Source organism: Protopterus annectens, chromosome 16.part0 (genome assembly GCF_019279795.1).
Source record: "Protopterus annectens isolate FY-2018-M chromosome 16.part0, PAN1.0, whole genome shotgun sequence".
NCBI lineage: Eukaryota > Metazoa > Chordata > Ceratodontiformes > Protopteridae > Protopterus > Protopterus annectens.
The window spans coordinates 319,725,581-319,742,557 of record NC_056750.1 but is presented as its reverse complement, the minus strand read 5'-3'; the positions used below and the strand labels follow the sequence as shown (position 1 = coordinate 319,742,557).

At 40.9% G+C, this 16,977-nt stretch overlaps 1 protein-coding gene across 1 annotated transcript in view; it reads left to right on the top strand.

Annotated features, from left to right (window-relative positions):
* The window catches only part of UBAC1 (UBA domain containing 1), a 256,346-nt gene that overhangs the window by 24,670 nt on the left and 214,699 nt on the right, over window positions 1–16,977 (top strand). Inside the window, exons 5-7 of the mRNA XM_044058118.1 lie at window positions 12–42; window positions 6,628–6,701; window positions 14,211–14,318. Of these exons, the coding sequence (XP_043914053.1) occupies window positions 12–42; window positions 6,628–6,701; window positions 14,211–14,318 (213 nt within the window). The remainder of the gene's footprint in view (window positions 1–11; window positions 43–6,627; window positions 6,702–14,210; window positions 14,319–16,977) is intronic.

Here is a 16,977-nt window from a genome sequence, read left to right as displayed (position 1 = left end):
GGGAAGAAGAGACATCATCCGATGCAGGAATCCAAGACTCTGGTATTCAGACCGGCTGAGGGCTACCTGCAGGCAGATAACCCAAATGTGATGACTGCAACAGTGAAAACACTCTAACATCTACATTTACGGTAAGTGTACACAACTGTATTTCTGAGCAAGTCCTAATAGTGTTTGGATGAAAACGCTAAACCTGTTGGTTAAGACTGCTTTTGGTTGACAATAGAAGCTTGGAATCCAGTCGCTGTGGCCAGTGGCCCTGCTTGTAAATATTTTACTTTCCAAGCCCCTGCTTACACTTATCAAGGGTACCAGAACTTGTCAGAGGTTTGGGATGCATGGCTAGTCTTAAAAAGGCCCTTGTGGTTGCTGGCCTAGTAAACAGCTATGAACCTGAATCTTGTTTTGCATGTATTTTTTTCCACAGATTCCTTTTTTTTGTAATTTACTCCTTCCCCTTTTCAAAATTCCCACCTCAATTTTTTTTATCTCATTACAGTACTCATTACTTCAATTACAGTTTATTTAGGTTTTGATTTCTATTTTCTAGTAATGTGTGCGTGTGTCCCCAATAGCATTGAACTTAAGAAGGCTTTACTGTGTAGGCAATTCCAATCCTGTATCACAGCTTTTAAGAATCATTTACTTACAGCAATTCGCTCTCCTAACTTTTCTGACCAAGTACTTTGTAAGGAAGTTTTGAAATCTGAATTCCTGTTGCTCATAGCTCTCAACCTTCCATCTCCAAAATGAGAAACACTGCCTCTCAAAATGTTGAACACTTATTAATGGCTTACTAACAATTTCATCTAGGAAGCTCATAGTATGGCTAAAATGTGTTACTTTTACTTGCAGAATAGATCTCTTAATGAAATATGATTCAGGTCTATTTACCATTGATATCGGTTAAAATGCTGCTAACAGTAAATGTGTGACAGACCCTGTCAATGTAGAACTTTGAGGAACATGGAACTTTTTCAGACCCCAAATAAGGTACACTTGAGAGGTATGATGTTACTTCTCAACTCCAGCATTTAGCTACCTACCTGAGGAAGAAATACCCAGAAGTTTGCTTAGGGTATAAAAATACCAATGCAGACACTTCTAAGCAGAAATCCTAAACCACTGGGACTTTGTTGCATACTTGGGAGCCCTATGTATGCTGCACACAATGTTTCCACTCAATTAGCTAACCATTCCTGTTGTGGAACACCAGTCCAGAAGCTTATTTGTACTTTCATAAAATTAATAGTGCATTTCTTCCCGTTCCGTTTCCTCTGTGCTGTGTCTTCTAACTTGGTTTTTTGAAACCACTCTTCTTGAAGTGTCATGCTCCATAATCCTGTTTTTCATTTCGCTCCTTGATTTTTACAGCTTTATCAGTTCATCTGAATACTTAGTTAAAACTTTTACTTTTCCTGGGTTTTTTTTGTAAAAATATAGAATATATAAACATTTCTGAGTATATTTTATTTTTACATTTAAATTTCTGGAAGCAGTCTCCTTTAGTAAAGCTTAAACTTGGACTGTTTTTTTGCTGAACAGCTGCATGATTTTTCCCACCCATTGTCTTTTTTTTCTTTCCTGGTTTATTTTTCTCTTGCTTTTTCAACTGTCATCTTTATTGGCATCCTGGCAGTGCAGTTACAAGTCAATAACTTAATTCCACCCCATATTGTTAGCCTTTACTGGCCTGCTTTTCTCAGTGTCCATGTTCACTCTTCATGAGCTCCAGTCAACCTGTTTATCAGTGTGCAGCCATCTTGGAAGTCCAATCCTAGCTCAGTAGTGATCTGTTATCAACAGTTTTCAGAGAATAGTCGTGGTCCCACCTTATTTAGCTATTCCCAGTCTTTTACCAGGTGATTTTCTTTCTCTGGGTTGTTTTTAGATCCAAGTCTTTGTCCAGAAAACAGACTGATATAGGTGGTGCATTTGGGTTGGTAAATTTTTGGTTTAGGCACCATGGGGCCAGCATTCCAAAACAAAATCTTTTTTCAAAAGTTGAGTTTATTGAAAATCCATGTTGGCCAAAAAAAAAAAAAAGTCACCGTTTTCTTTCCACTTTTTTCTCGGAGGCCTGTTGTCTTTTGATTGTTCCCTATGCATTTGTTTTCCTGGTCTTTTGACTTGTCTACCGCTCAATTTATTTCATAAGAAATTATCTGTGCACATCTTATTCCTTGAGTCTTCTATCTAAGTCAGCCAATATGCATTATGCTGTCTTTCATTTTCTGACCGTGTAGTTATGGATACCTTTAAAAGTTAAGTACAAGGTTATGTACCTTGAAATAAAGGAACCCACAGAAAATGTACCATCTTAGAATGATTGTAAGCTAAGACAAAGTAGAAAATATGCTTAGACTTGATAGTTGCCCCATTATTGAATCATACAAGTGTCTTGTAAAAAAGAGGAGTATTGAAGGCAATTAATATGCTTTATACTGGGTATGTAGTGCGTAAAGTATGATTTAGAGATATGGAGTTTGTATTTCTGTTAGAGAGCATTGAAAAAGGCACAGCTGGCACAATATGCAGAATTGCAGAGGTCATACAGGTAAAACAAAGTTAAGAGTAGAGAGCTTGTAGTACATAGATGCAAGAATGGTGAAAGGGATAGAGGGGCATGAGTGCCTGAAGGGACTTTAAATGTGTACATGTCAGATTTTTTTTTTTTTAACAGAAGAATGAAAAATGCTTTTAGTGTAATTTGTTGCTTGGGAGTTGGTCAGATGAGAGAATAAAAAGGCAGGCATAGGGGACAACTCACTTTGGATATGAGAAAATGGTTCTCCATGCAGGGGGTTGAGGGCCTTGGAGAATGTTACATGTAGCAATGGTACATAGAGGAGTTCAGAACTGTTGAGGACAGAGTAAAGAAAGGATAGGAGAAAAGCAGTGCCAGCTCCATGGGGACTGCCTCCAGCAGTCAAACAGACTCTATAAAATAAAAAGTTTTCCCCTGCCTTTTTATGTTCATGTTAAAACAGAAAAGCACACTAGAGGTTCTTAACATTTGAAGTGGGAATGTAGTTTTTTCATTTCAGAGTTCTCATTGTGAGTAGATCATTAGTATAGAATCTCTTTAGCAAATGCCCTAGTATAGCTATGGTATGTTTCAAGGAATTTATCCATGTTTAGACAACTGGCTTAATAGTGGATTGCGAACAGCAAGAAAAATTAGTGAGGGTCTTCAGCCTATCAGTAAACTATACTATAATATACTTCTATAAAGTATCTTTATTTATCTTGGTGTAAATGCCAGTTTCTTGAAATCCTTTTGGACCTTCAGTTTGTAGGACTATACATTTGGTTACTACCAAGGGCAAAGCCTTTTTCTCATGGGTCTGGAAACTTTTATAATTTGGAAACCAAAATAAAAGCTACTGCAGTTCCTCTAACCATGCATGCACAAGATATTCAGGAGGATATTTCAGCTGTGCATTTAGGACAGTGTCAACATGATGTCATTGATTTAACAGTGCCTAGACTATTCACCTGCCCTGATTAGTGAATAAACCAAAATAAACTGTTCGGAGAGATGTTAAGTTCACTTTCACATTCCAGGTGTTGATGACAGGTTTGAAGGTAGAAGCATATAATGCCTACCTAGAAAATGCACTGGCTAAAATACATTGGAACCCTTCAGCTTTTCACAACCGACCCCTCTGACAATCCAAAAATAAGACTACCACATAGGGAAAAAAAAAACTGCAGCCAAAATTGTATGTATTAGCACGAAGCCAAAACTAGGGAAGAATGAATCTAAGATAAAACTTGATTATCTGCAGGGAAGGCCTGTTGGGGGCTGTCCCTCTATAACCCTGCCTCTTAAATAGTCAAACCCTGAGGAAGTATTCCTTGGAGAAAGGACAAAACGCATTTTATTCTAACTTTAGGCATTCAGTTTTTGGTATTGTAGTGTTCTGTTTTCCAGGTTTTGGATTTCTAGGTAAAACACTTTCACAACTTTCATGATGTAAGGCAGCGAAGACCAGAAAATAATGAAAAAGTCCTAACAATGTAGCCTTGTCACAGCAGAATTAAAATATTTTTCTCATGAATTGCACTGGATACAGGTACAGAAAAGCTGTTGAATCATAACAAACATACTGCCTGACTGGCATATGAGTAGTAGTGCTCTGCTACCATTCTTCTGGCAGCCTACAAAGCTCAAAGAACCCCCCCCCCCCCACGTGGTTGGGCATGTTGGACCTGGTAGTATAGTGACTGCCATTCACCCACACAGACAGGACTCTCTCAGTTGTCTATTGCCAGAGTAAGAGAAGTGCATGAATATTGTATTCTGCCGATTTGCCTTTTTTTTCCTGCTACAGAAATTTTATGTACTTATGGTTTTTCTTTACCTGCAGTTTAAGATTTATACTGTTTATTAAGTTTCATGTGGAAGTTTTGTCTGGAAAACTTGCTGTTTTTGCAGTTTTGTCTTTGGGATTATAATTACTCAAGGTGTTTTATTTGAGTAGGTTTACAGCATTTTGAACTTTTTTAGTTTAAATTGTGATTTTGGTGCCATTTTATGTTAAATTTCTAGCAAGAATTTTTCATTAATTCATATTTTTATTCCATGTCTAAAGCTGTTTTATGTTGCCTCTAATTTGGGGCTGAAACTAGCCTTTATTTAAAATGACGGGATATTTGCACTTTTTACTGTATTACTGAAACTGCTGTCATTTTATTCAGTGCAATATTCAGAATAGCATCCCTGCAGAAATAGACTTCAAATTGCTATTTAGAGGGAGTTTAGTAGGGTTTGTCCATTTTTCACTGGTCTGACTGTGCAGTTAGTATTTGGTATTTATCTGTTTTTTGTCCCCTGACTTGATGGATCAGGTATGGTGCTCCACCACAATATACCTCTTGTGCACCTAAAAACAAAACTAAATCAGGAAATATGCCTCAGCTAATGGCTTGTTACTCTGCAGTAGCATTGCACAGGATATCTGACCACTTGCCTAAGTATTCTAGAGGCAGCAACTTTGTTCTGTGTCCATATCTTTACAAAGGACTACAAGCTGAATGCCTTTCTAAGTTCAGAGCAGGCTTCACTAGGACCATTTTCCAGTGGCTCCTGGACCTTTGTCCTTCCTCCTCCTCCTGGTTTGGGTAAGCTTTGGGAATCTACCCTTATGCCAGTAAGGTAGTTGTGCAAAGCCTACTTATCTATGCCATATGTTCGTAGAACACACTGCCTTAGTGGAAGCACCAACCCACCATCCCCCTATTTGAATGTGCATAGTTTGATGTGGCGTTGCCATTGAGTTATGCTTAGTGGCCTTTATAGGCTCGTGTGCATGTGTGTGTAGTTTTTGGTTTGGAACAGAAGGTGTTTGTGAAGCTAGCCGTTTCATTTTCTTTTCCTGCTGGACCCTAGAAAACTGAAAGGGTCCTGTCTGTGAGGATGTAAGATGGTCCCTGTACTGCCAGGTGACTGGAACATCACACACACAAGACAGTTTAAGGGACTCGGAGCTTTAGTAGTCTGCCGGAGGGAGGGTACCAGGGCACTTACCACCCTTATGCCAGTAAGGCAGTGTGTTCTACGAACATCTACTGTTGCAGGTAAGCAGGGCTTACACAACTTTACTTTCTTTAGTCATCTAGTAGGTAAGAGCAAGTTCTGAGTACTGACACAATTATTGTAACTGTAAAGGGGATACTGATAACCACATCTTTGGGATGGAACATAATCTTGAATGCTCTTTGCAACCACTTTGAAGCAAGTGTCTCCACCTACACTGCCGTTAATGCCCAGTTCTGTTCTCTTTCAGTGTTCAGGGATTTCATCAGTCCTTATGGTCACTACATTGTAAGTGTTTTTCAACCACTTCTGGTGCTCCTTCAGCTATGTACTGTCCTTCATAGGAGAGGTGGTTGACTTGGGTACATTTTATGCATCTTTAGTGGTGGTTTGCTTCTCTTTTCTTGCACTGGAGCTCTACTACTGTTTTGTAATGTTGCCCAGTATTGTGCTGAAAGTTGTATTTGGTTCCCTTTGTAGCTCTACCAACATGTTCTGGAGGAGCTTGTGACAATGATTTGTGTGACCATTGCCTCAGTAGGCAACACTAGCCTTTTGAGTTTCCAGTGTGCAACCTGGCATCCCTTGATCCATGGAACAAAGAGAAAATAATTCTTCAGCCATGAATTAATTAACCAGATGTGGATAGTGAAATATTTAAAAGCTATGGGAAAAGTAACATCATGATATTGAGTTAGGTCTGCTAATAGCACCGATACAAGAGGGAAATCTTGGCTAGGCTAGTAAGGGCCTCCATTAGCGTAGTAGTCTCCTGTGATCCAATGATTTGCTTCCTTTTGCCTTGGCGCTGATTAATTTCTCCAACAACACAGTGGTGCTGTTAAACGTGGAATGTGGGTGCTGCCCCAGTATATTATTTCTCCGTATATCCGTTTAATGTTTTTGTAATTCAGATGGCAATCCCATATATTTTCTTTTCCTTTTTTGTACTTACAAAAATAAAAATATTTGAATTTGTTGATGACTTCCAAGATGGGTACATTTTGTTGAAGCAGTAAATCTGTGTCTGTAAATATTTTTATGGCAGCAGAGATTCATAACACTGTTCATTTTCTTTCTTTCAGATGTCTTGTTATTAGTTAAAAAAAGAGCACCTCCACCTCCTCCCAAGATGGTAGAAGTTTCTGCTGAAGAAAAGGTAGAATATTTTGCTGGTTAATGTATTTAAGCGTCTGCCATATATTAACATGAATCAGGAGTCTCATTTTTCCTTTCCTAGTCTTTGGGAATAGAGGTAGCTTATGTTTCATACATTGATGTAGTGCCCATAGAAATATCATAGAATTATTTGGGAATTATTTAGCCTTGATGTGTTAATGTGATGTTAAATGAAAAATTATTGTATCATATAAAATGTATTTATCCTCTGGACAGGATGTTTATTATTTATCAGAGGCAGAATAGCTGTTCCTTAATATTTGTCAGTTGATTTCCAAAATTGGTTGAAAAATTAACCTTGTACATTGACAGTGTACTGTGTTTATTTAGCTGTAGACTACTTAACAGCTTCTGTTTTGTGATAGAAAGTGTTCATATGGAAAACTAGGTGGCTCATTAAGGTGTTTATTTGCAGGGTCTGCAATTAGTCATCAATTCATTTGATTAATACCTGAGAATAGGTAAATAAAAGAGGACTCCGTGGCCAGATGCTCTCTGTTTTCTTCTCGCCTGATGGAAGTGTGCAGATAAGCAGTCACTTCAGAAGTGTCATTGCATTATGTGCACATGGGGGCACAGGTACCTTTACACTTGGCGCATTGCAGGTTGTGAACTTTTAGGGCAGTTAAAAGTAAGGTATAAAAGAAGTCCTCACTGTAGAGTGAAAATGCTGACATCTGCCATCCAACTCTTATACCTGTATCGTAGGAGAGTACAGAAAGAGTAATATGTGGAAACTAGTTTGTTGATGGCGTCAGACCCTGTGATGCTGAGTGTCTTCAAAAAAAAAGTTACTTGATACTCCTCCAAATTTAGTTGCGCTGCAGCTCTAGTATCATGGAGATTAGGATGTATTTATTTGGGTTGGATTGTAGGAGGTAGTATCTGCTTACATTTGTTACTTTTTTAATTTTAGCATTGAAGTAACCTACATTTCAATGAACTTTGTCATCAACACTTGGGATTTGGGCAAAAAGACTTTGATTAAGCCACTGGATCCTATATAAATAGTTACCCATGAGGTCCAAGGTCAGCAGAAGAGTGTAAACCAACAGCAGTAAAAAGTTGCACAAAGTTGCACATTAGTTTGAGGGAAGAGGTAATTTCCTGTTTGACTTTTGAATCCTGCACTATTAAAAGCAGGAGGAAGGAAATCTGAAGTTCATTTGTGTGGTAGGAAACTATGTAGTGTATGCTTAACTGCAAAGAATAACAAAGATTAAAGAGAAATGCTGTTTTGCTGTTTTCCAGCTGTAGGTCTTTCTTTTGCTCAGATGTTCATCGTGTTACCCTGCTGCAGTCATCACACTTCGATTATTCTGTCGTCAGGCGGTCCCAATTCCAAACTCTTGGTCCGGCGTCTGTTGCGGTCGCCTCTTCCCTAACATCAGTGCGCCAGGGGTATATATAATGCAACCGACACCATTTTCTTCAGTCTTTCTTGTCGCGCGGTGCCTGAAGCAGAAGCAGTTCGCAAGTGCCGGTCGGCCGACTCCTGAGATTTTCGAATTCTAATTTCAGACCAAGTCTTCTATAAAGCTAAGTACCCCGTTGGGGAAACTTTTCTTGCCTCAGACCGATGTCAGAAAAAGTTAACAATTGTATTTCTTGTGGGAAGCAAATACCTCATAAGGATTTTCATTCTTATTGCATACCTTGCCTAGGCCCAGACCACAACGTCACTTCTTGTCGGTTTTGTGCTAGGTTTAATAAGCGTACCATTAAAAGACGCTTTGATTTCGCATGCCACTACTTCAGTAGGAAATTTAACTACACCATGCCGTTGGAGCAACCGACTACTGGCATGCACAAAAAACGCAGGGATAAGGACAGACAGCCCAGGCCTAAACCAGATTCCGAGGCCTCGGCAGATCCAGTCTCCAGTTCTGCGGTCCTCAGTGAGGCTCCGAAGCAGCCCCTGACTACCGCAGATCTGGAACCTGAGACGGCTACGGAAATTTTGACTGAATGTACCAGGCCGACGCAGCCTTTTACTTCAGGCCCTTCCGACGACTTTGCTACAAAAGACGTCGGTGCTACAGAAACGCCATCGGTTTCTGAAGGCGTTTTCAAACCGACTACTCTCACCATTAAAACGTTTTCTAAGTCAAAGTCTCCTTCTAAATCTAAAAGGACTGCACTTCAGTCTCCTGTTCAAGGCCCCATGCCTAAGAAACAGATGCTCAAAATGGCTGAAGATTTTATTTCTTTAATCAGGGGTTCCCAGCCCCCTCCTGACAAAAAGCCTAGACAAGAGGAAGATTTTGTATCCTCTGAGCAAATGTCCATTTCTTCAGACTCCCCTGAGGACCAAGACTACTCCTTCTCTCCTTATGAAGATTCTGATGCTGAGGACTCTATTCCCTCAGCTTCTCCTCCTGAAGACTACTCCTTTGGGGAAACTTTACACACTGAGGGAACATTTTCACTGGGAAGGTCAGGACTACTCTGATTCAAAGAAAAGGCTCAGAGAGTTTCTTTTACTCCCCCAACACAGACCACTTGCCATCCCACCAGTTTTGGACATTGTGGATGATGTCTTATTTAGAATCCAGTTTCAACCCAGACTCTCTACCTTCTGCTCCGGCTAAGCCTGACAGATACTACAGAGTGCCTGATTCCCGCAAATTTCTTTACAAAAGCCCTGTAGCTGACCCAGAGACTATCTCCCAGGGTCCCAAGGGGGCTAAGGCTTCTATGGCGAAAAACCCAGTACCTTCTGAGAGGGATTCCAGAGCACTAGACAGGTGGGGAAAAAGGTTTGCACCTCAGCCACACTAGCTATGAGGGCACTGAATTGTCAATTTCACATGCTTAAGTATCAGCAATTTCTAATCTCTCAGTTAAAGCAAAGAATAACCACTCTCCCTCAACAATCTGAATTGAAAGAAGTACAGGATCTGTTGCACGCCACTGAGCAGGTGGGCAAACATACCTTACAGTGTGGGTTTGATTCTTTGGAGGCCTCCTGCAGAGCAGCTGTCACTGGGTCTGTTATACGTAGGCATGCTTGGTTAAAGGAACAAACTCTGCCTGATCATGTTAAAGCAAAACTACTAGATGCTCCCTTACAGCAGGATGTTCTTTTTGGAGTTAAAGCAGAAGAAGTTTTAAAGAAAATGGAAGATAAGGCAAAATCTATGCAGACAGTCAAAGATTTCCTACAAGTACAACCCCCTCGCTTCAGCAGAAACTGGCCTACAACAAATTGGTCCTTTCCAGCCACTGACAGACCACAGAGGGGTAAATACAGACGCCCAAGGGGCAGAGGACAACCACAAGCCCAGTATAAACCTCGCCAATGGGGCACTACCACACAGAAGGGAGGAGAAGACAGGTCTTAATCCACCAGAAGGCAAACTCAATGACTTGCACCTCATCTGGCCAAGCAATACTCTCTTGGCAGCCCCCTTGGGGGGGGGGAACTCGCACTTTTTGCAAACAACTGGCACATTGTTACAAAGGACAAATTGGTCCTAGACATAATTTTACGAGGATACAGATTCCACTTTCACACCTTGCCAATGAAAAGAGGAATGCCAAACCTGCCACAAAATCAATGGGCAGAGGCACAAAAGCAAATTACAGCTCTCATGGACATGAGAGCCATTCAACTGGTACCTACTTGAGAGCAAGGCCAAGGATTTTACTCAAGACTCTTTCTAGTGCCCAGAAAGGACAATGCCTGGAGACCAATTCTGGACCTTTCAGTTCTAAACACAAGTACCCAAATTCAAGATGCTAACCCTACAGCAGCTACTTCCCATGTTGGGCAAGGAAGCATGGCTAGTAACGTTGGACCTCAAGGAGGCATACCTGCATGTCCCTATCAGACAAAGTTGCAGAAGATACCTCTGTTTCATTGCAGGTTCAACCCATTACCAATTCTCTGCACGGCCCTTTGGCTTATCTACTACGCCCAGAGTTTTCACAAAATGCCTGGCACCAGTAATTGCATACTGCAGACAAAGAGGAATTCAAATATATCCATACCTGGACGACTGCCTCATCCAAGCAGAAAGCAAAGACATTCTCTTACTTCATCTGGCCTTTGTAAAACATCTACTAAACTGCCTGGGGTACACAGTAAATGAAAAGAAGTCAAAACTAGTACCCTCACAAAAAATGACATTCCTGGGTGCTAGCTTGAATACAATGGCCCAGAAGGCTTATCTTACGCCAGACAAGCAACTACAACTGACTCAATATTTCAAGACAATGGCAACAAAGACCCAATTAACTGCAAGAAAAATTCTGCAGGCTTTGGGCTTCATGGCATCTTGCATACTAATAATACCATTTGCAAAGCTGCGTATGAGGAAATTACAATGGTACCTAAATAGTGTATGGTCTCAACACAGCCACAGCTTGGACACAATGATATCTTTCATTCCATGCCTACAACAGGAATTTCTATGGTGGTCACAGGCATGTCACCTCAACAAGGGTCAGCCTTTCACCGTGCCCCCAGCCAGGCAAACAGTCACAACAGATGCTTCAGACTACGCCTGGGGGGCACACATGGCAGGATGATGCATTCAAGGCCTATGGACTGCAGATCAAAGAAATCTGCACATAAATCAAAAAGAGATGCTAGCTGTACAGAAAGCTTTGACAGCCTTCAAGGATCTATTACATCCAGGACAACTTGCAATAAAGACGGACAACACCACAGTAATGTGGTACATAAACAAACAAGGGGGTACACATTCCTACCCTCTATGCAGGCAGGCAATGATCTTATGGAACACAGCTCTGGCCTACCAAGTACAGTTACAAGCTCAGTTCCTTCCAGGACAGAAGAACACATTGGCAGACGACCTCAGCAGAAACCTCAAAGATCCCCACGAGTGGAAAGTAGATCCACAAATATTTACAATGATAACTCAAAAATGGGGCCTTCCAGTCATAGACCTGTATGCCAGTCCTCAAAACTATCAACTGACAAAATTTTGTACAAGGACATTTCACCATCAAGCTTGGAAAGTGGACGCTCTCTCTTTCAGTTGGAAAAACCTGACAGTATATGCCTTCCCTCCATTGCCTCTCCTCACAAAGGTTCTTTTGAAAGTCAAAAAGGAGAGACCACAACTGATTCTCATAGCCCCAGACTGGCCACGCCAGCACTGGTATCCGCTATTGAAAAATATGGCCCACAGCCCACCATGGATATTGCCTCAAATACCCCATTTGCTCACACAACAAAACAGATTCTTCACAGCCAGCTCAAAACTTTAAATCTGGCTGCATGGCAAATCAACTAAACATCCAACCAGCTCCTCTTTCACAAGCAGTTCTGGATGTTATTCTGGAAGCCAGGAGGCCAAGCACCAGGAAGGCTTATTCGGATAAATGGAAAAGGTTTTGTGCCTGGAACCAATCTAAAGGCCAAGACACAATTCAGCCTCACATGCCTCACATTCTACAGTATTTAGCTGAGATGTTGCACAAAGGACTTTCCTTTTCCTCAATTAAAATCCATGCTTCAGCTATTTCAGCTCATTACAACACAGATCCACCTTTATTTTCACATCCTCTTCTAAGGCAGTTCCTCAGAGGGGCAAAAAACATTAGACCACCCAGGAGAGCTCCTACACCAACATGGGACCTCAACTTTGTTCTGGAAAAACTAACGCTACCTCCCTTTGAACCAGCTTTCTCTGCAGATCTTCAGTTCCTATCATGGAAGACTGCCCTGCTCCTAGCTATAACTTCAGCTAGAAGAGTCTCGGAGCTACAGGCACTAATGGCAGTGGAACCTTTCCTCATTTTTCATCAAGACAGAGTTTCTCTACGAACTAATCCTTCCTTTATGCCTAAGGTGGTTTCCAGTGTAGCTTTAAATCAAACCATCCACTTACCCACCTTCTTCCCCAATCCACAGAACAAAGGTGAGAGACTCCTGCATTCCTTGGACATTCACAGGCAGCTTCGTTACTACTTGGACAAAACTAAGGCTTTCAGAAAATCTGACCAGCTCTTTGTATCCTATGCTACAGCTTCTCAAGGGAAGGCTATATCAAAGCAAACCATTTCTAAATGGATAGGTCATTGCATATGTTTCTGCTATACCCATCATGGGAAACCAGTTCCTGCTACCATTAGATCCCACTCTACCAAGGCAACAGCTACCTCTACAGCCTTTCTCAAGGGGTTCCAACCTAGGAAATTTTAGAAGTTGCAACTTGGAGTTCAGTACACACCTTTACCAAACACTATCACTTACCTCTTTACTCTAAGTCCAGGGCGGGCTTCGCCACTGCAGTTCTACAGGGCCTTATTGCCTCCACTAACCCTCTATAATACCTCCCCCCTACCTTAGCTTTGGGATTCAACCCAAGTGTGATGACTGCAGCAGGGTAACACGATGAACATAGTACAGTTTTGTACCTACCATAAATGTAGATGTTCGAGTGTTCACCCTGCTGCAGTCCAGGTTACCCTCCCTCCATCCCCTCTGTTCTACTGGCTAAATCTCTTCTATGCCTTACTGATGTATTTGCTTATAGCTGAAGGGATTTTGTGTTTGTGCAGTGGTTACTCCATTTGGTACTAATTCTGACTACCTTCTTGGGGGCACCTGACATCTGGGGCAAGAAAAACTGAAGAAAATGGCGTTGGTTGCATTATATATACCCCTGGTGCACTGACGTCAGGGAAGAGGCGACAGCAACCGATGCCGGACCAAGACTTTGGAATTCCGGCCGACTGCGGGACCGCCTGACGACAGGATAACCCAAGTGTGATGACTGCAGCAGGGTGAACACTCGAACATCTACATTTATGGTAGGTACAAAACTGTACTTTTGGCTCTGTTGCTTGTATCTTCACTGTTTTACAGTGGTGCAGATTTTTCTTTGTGAGGATTTGAATAATGTATTCTTTTTCTCTTGATTACCTGCTAATATTTGGAATTTTCCCCTGTAAAGGATTGTTCTCAATTTTTATTGCATGGTTCAGAGTTCATGCAGCATTCATATTAACACCCATGCATTGGTGGTGAGAGGCATTTATTAAGAGTCCTGCAACCCCTGCTTTCTGATTGGTATGCCTGACTTGTAAGTCCACTGAAGGTTACAACCATGTTGCCCTCTTTGAGAGAAGACTTGTCCTTCATATGATTGGTCCTCTTTTCTGTGCTGACTCCACACAATATGCTGTTAACTGCATCTTTGTCAGTAGCAGAGTAGTGTAATAGTATGCAAGTAATTGGTCTAAGCATTTAAGCCACTTTGCCACCTTATCATGGTGAAATGTGGAGTGGAATGCAGTCTTTTAAATGTGTTTTGTACTTACCACTTCAAAATTTTGGATTTATTAATTTTTTTTATTTATCCTGATAAGTTTCTAAAGGTCTGTGCTTGTCTGCCCTTTTCTTAATGTTGAAGACCCCAGAACTTAGATGGTCATTTAATTCTGATGTTTTTAAGTTGCAGATCAGTTCAGATCTAGGAATTTGGGATTTAAATAATTGTAATTCGTTTTTCAGAAAAAGCAGGAACAGAAGGCACCTGATAAAGAAGCGATTGCAAAAGCAACCACAAGCCTTCCTGCACATAACATTGACAGGACTGTTACACAGCATAATATGAGAGATGTAAGTAAGAATTTCCAGTATAATCTGAAAAAGTCAAAGATGTAATATCTTTAAAGAATGGTACTTCTACATATGCTGTCTGTAGAAGATTTTTTTTCATGTCTAGTATGGCTACAGTTATCAAAGCGTGCACGTCAGTTACTGACAGTGTATTGCTTCAAACACTTAACAGTCCAGAGAAAGAGAACCCACTATAAGGAGCAGGGCAAAAAGAAGTTTTTAGTCAAGGAGACTAACTACATTGCCATACATCTGTATTGTTAACATTTCAGCGAGGAGATACTCTTTGTAAAATGTCCTGGTGGTGTGTTCCATTTAAGGTGTCAACCCTTTTTCTTATTCTCAAGTCACTAAGACCTACTGTTGCTGAATTATTTTGTGAATTATGTCGAAATATTCACTACCATTGTTTGTGTGATCAGTCTTGAAAAGTGAAATAACTGATGCAATCCAATTTAATTTTGTTTTTACATAAGTAATGCATTTAATATGACTACAAAACCATTAAGGACGAGCTTACAAGACCTGAACCATTGCCTTGGGGATCACTTGGGGGGGGTGGGGGGGGGTGAAGGGAGTACATTCCTCTGCAGAAACCATGTCCTTTGGATGTTGAAGTACTGTAATATAGTGAGAGAATCTACCGGGCATCAGTCAGTTAAGATGGTCTGCAGTAGTTCGTGGATGGTATATTACAGATTTAAGCTGGTCCTTTCCAGATAGTGGAACTAATGGGCTGGTCACCTAATTTGCCTTTATTTCCATGACAATAGAAAAATTCTGGCTAGCTAGAGATCCTCCCCATCCCATAATGCATCGCTCATCACTGATTTTCCATATACCATTGCTACCATTGAGAGCTTCAATGACTCTTCCTCAACTCAAACATTTTTTGAGAGGAAATTGTCACTTTTTCGAGAGAAAAGTACCTTTTCAACGTAGTACACTCTGAGAAAGGGGAAATATCAATTGGGTGTAGTTTTTAGAACTATTTATTGCTTTCTAATGCTTTTATGTTTGTAATCTGAACTGTTCCACTCTCATTCTCTCTGTTTGCTGTTAAAAAATATCCTTCATGCTTTCTTGTCAGTAATTTAAAATTTCAGATAGCAATGTGTTATTGCTGTTATGGTTCTGTGATTTAGTGACTGTCAGAAATGTTTTGGTTAAATACTAGATATGAATGCAAAGGTCTTTAAATTCACAAAATTATAGGCAGTGTTGTCATAAGATCCTCCCCAATACCCTCATAAGATGTGCTTTGTGTACCTTGACTGTTATTAACCAGTTATGCAGAAATTTTAGCTCAAGAACTCTCATTGACTGACAAAACAAGACATTTCTGAAAGGTCTTCTAAACTTTGATCCATCTAAAGACAAACAAAGTAAGGAAAAATACCTAGATCAGCAAGAAAGGCAAGCCCAATCACCAGTAAAGGAGAGGACTTTGATACCAAAGCTTTATTCTGGGAGAAGCTTTCCCCAGTTGGAGTTTTGAGAATAGTGGCCTGTTCTTCACGCTGCCTTGAGCCTTCCACATTGGTTACCCTTACTTGTTCTGCTTGTCTTGTAAGACACAATTCCTTTGGATCAATGGACTTTGCTCCAAGAAGAAGACTGGGAATTTTTTTTTTCAGAGCAAGAGATTTCCCACTTCCTGTCTTCACACACCACTTTTGCAGCCTTTTGTTCCTGTAAGTTCCATGGAGCCCCACACAACTGGATAAGTATAAGATAATGTTGGTGTTTGTAGAGGTTCATCTTCAGTGTGGTGGCCTTTCAGCCCCCCTATTTGTTTAAGATGGTGCAAAAAATTTCCCAGGCCCCTTTCATTGCCATTCCTGTACTGGACACAGTTTTGATGCTGGGAGCTTTGGAACAGACAAGACCTTTTATTGCACCTAGGATGTACTTTCTTTGGTATTGAAGCCCTTGCCATCAATGGGGACATTTATTTTATTGCTACCAATCCCCCAGTAAGCCTAAAAGGATTGCTCTTTACCATTTCTTGTGGTTGTTGTCAACACTCTGTGTTCAATGATTGTTCAACTTTTCTGTGCTGAAGTCCTCCCTAGTTAACGTCAATGCCAGCAGTTTGTGTTAATGGTCATCCTTTGGCACAGTCACTTGAGTTTGTGTTGATTAGCCTTGGCTCCGGGTACCTCAACAGAAGGTTTGGAGCAGAGGACATCAGATATGATTTTGCTGCATGAATCGGCACCTGCTCGTCCAGCTCCACCACTAGCCACAGTTAAGGCTGAGCATTTAAGTCACTCATCAGTCTTGCTTCCCACAAGACAGAAGATCTTGCAAGCTTTGATTTCCCAAGTCCAGGTTGCTTTCTCTACAGACGAGTTCAGATGAGTCCCCTCCAAGCTTCTCTATTAAGAGATGGTACAAGAGAAGCACATAGACTCCCTCTCAGTCTTCCTTTCTAGTTATGGGTCTCAAAGAATGGGAGGTTTCTGAAGGACACCATATTTGGTAAAATTTTAGAAATTGAGACTGGAGGGTTCATGGCCCATCAACCTCTCATACTTCCTCCAGGGAAGAGATCATACAAGATTATATGTCCTCACCATCTCCAGCCTTGGTAGCACCACCACTAGACAAATGTATTGATATGGTGTGCCTCAACTGGAGGTCATCCTGCATAAAT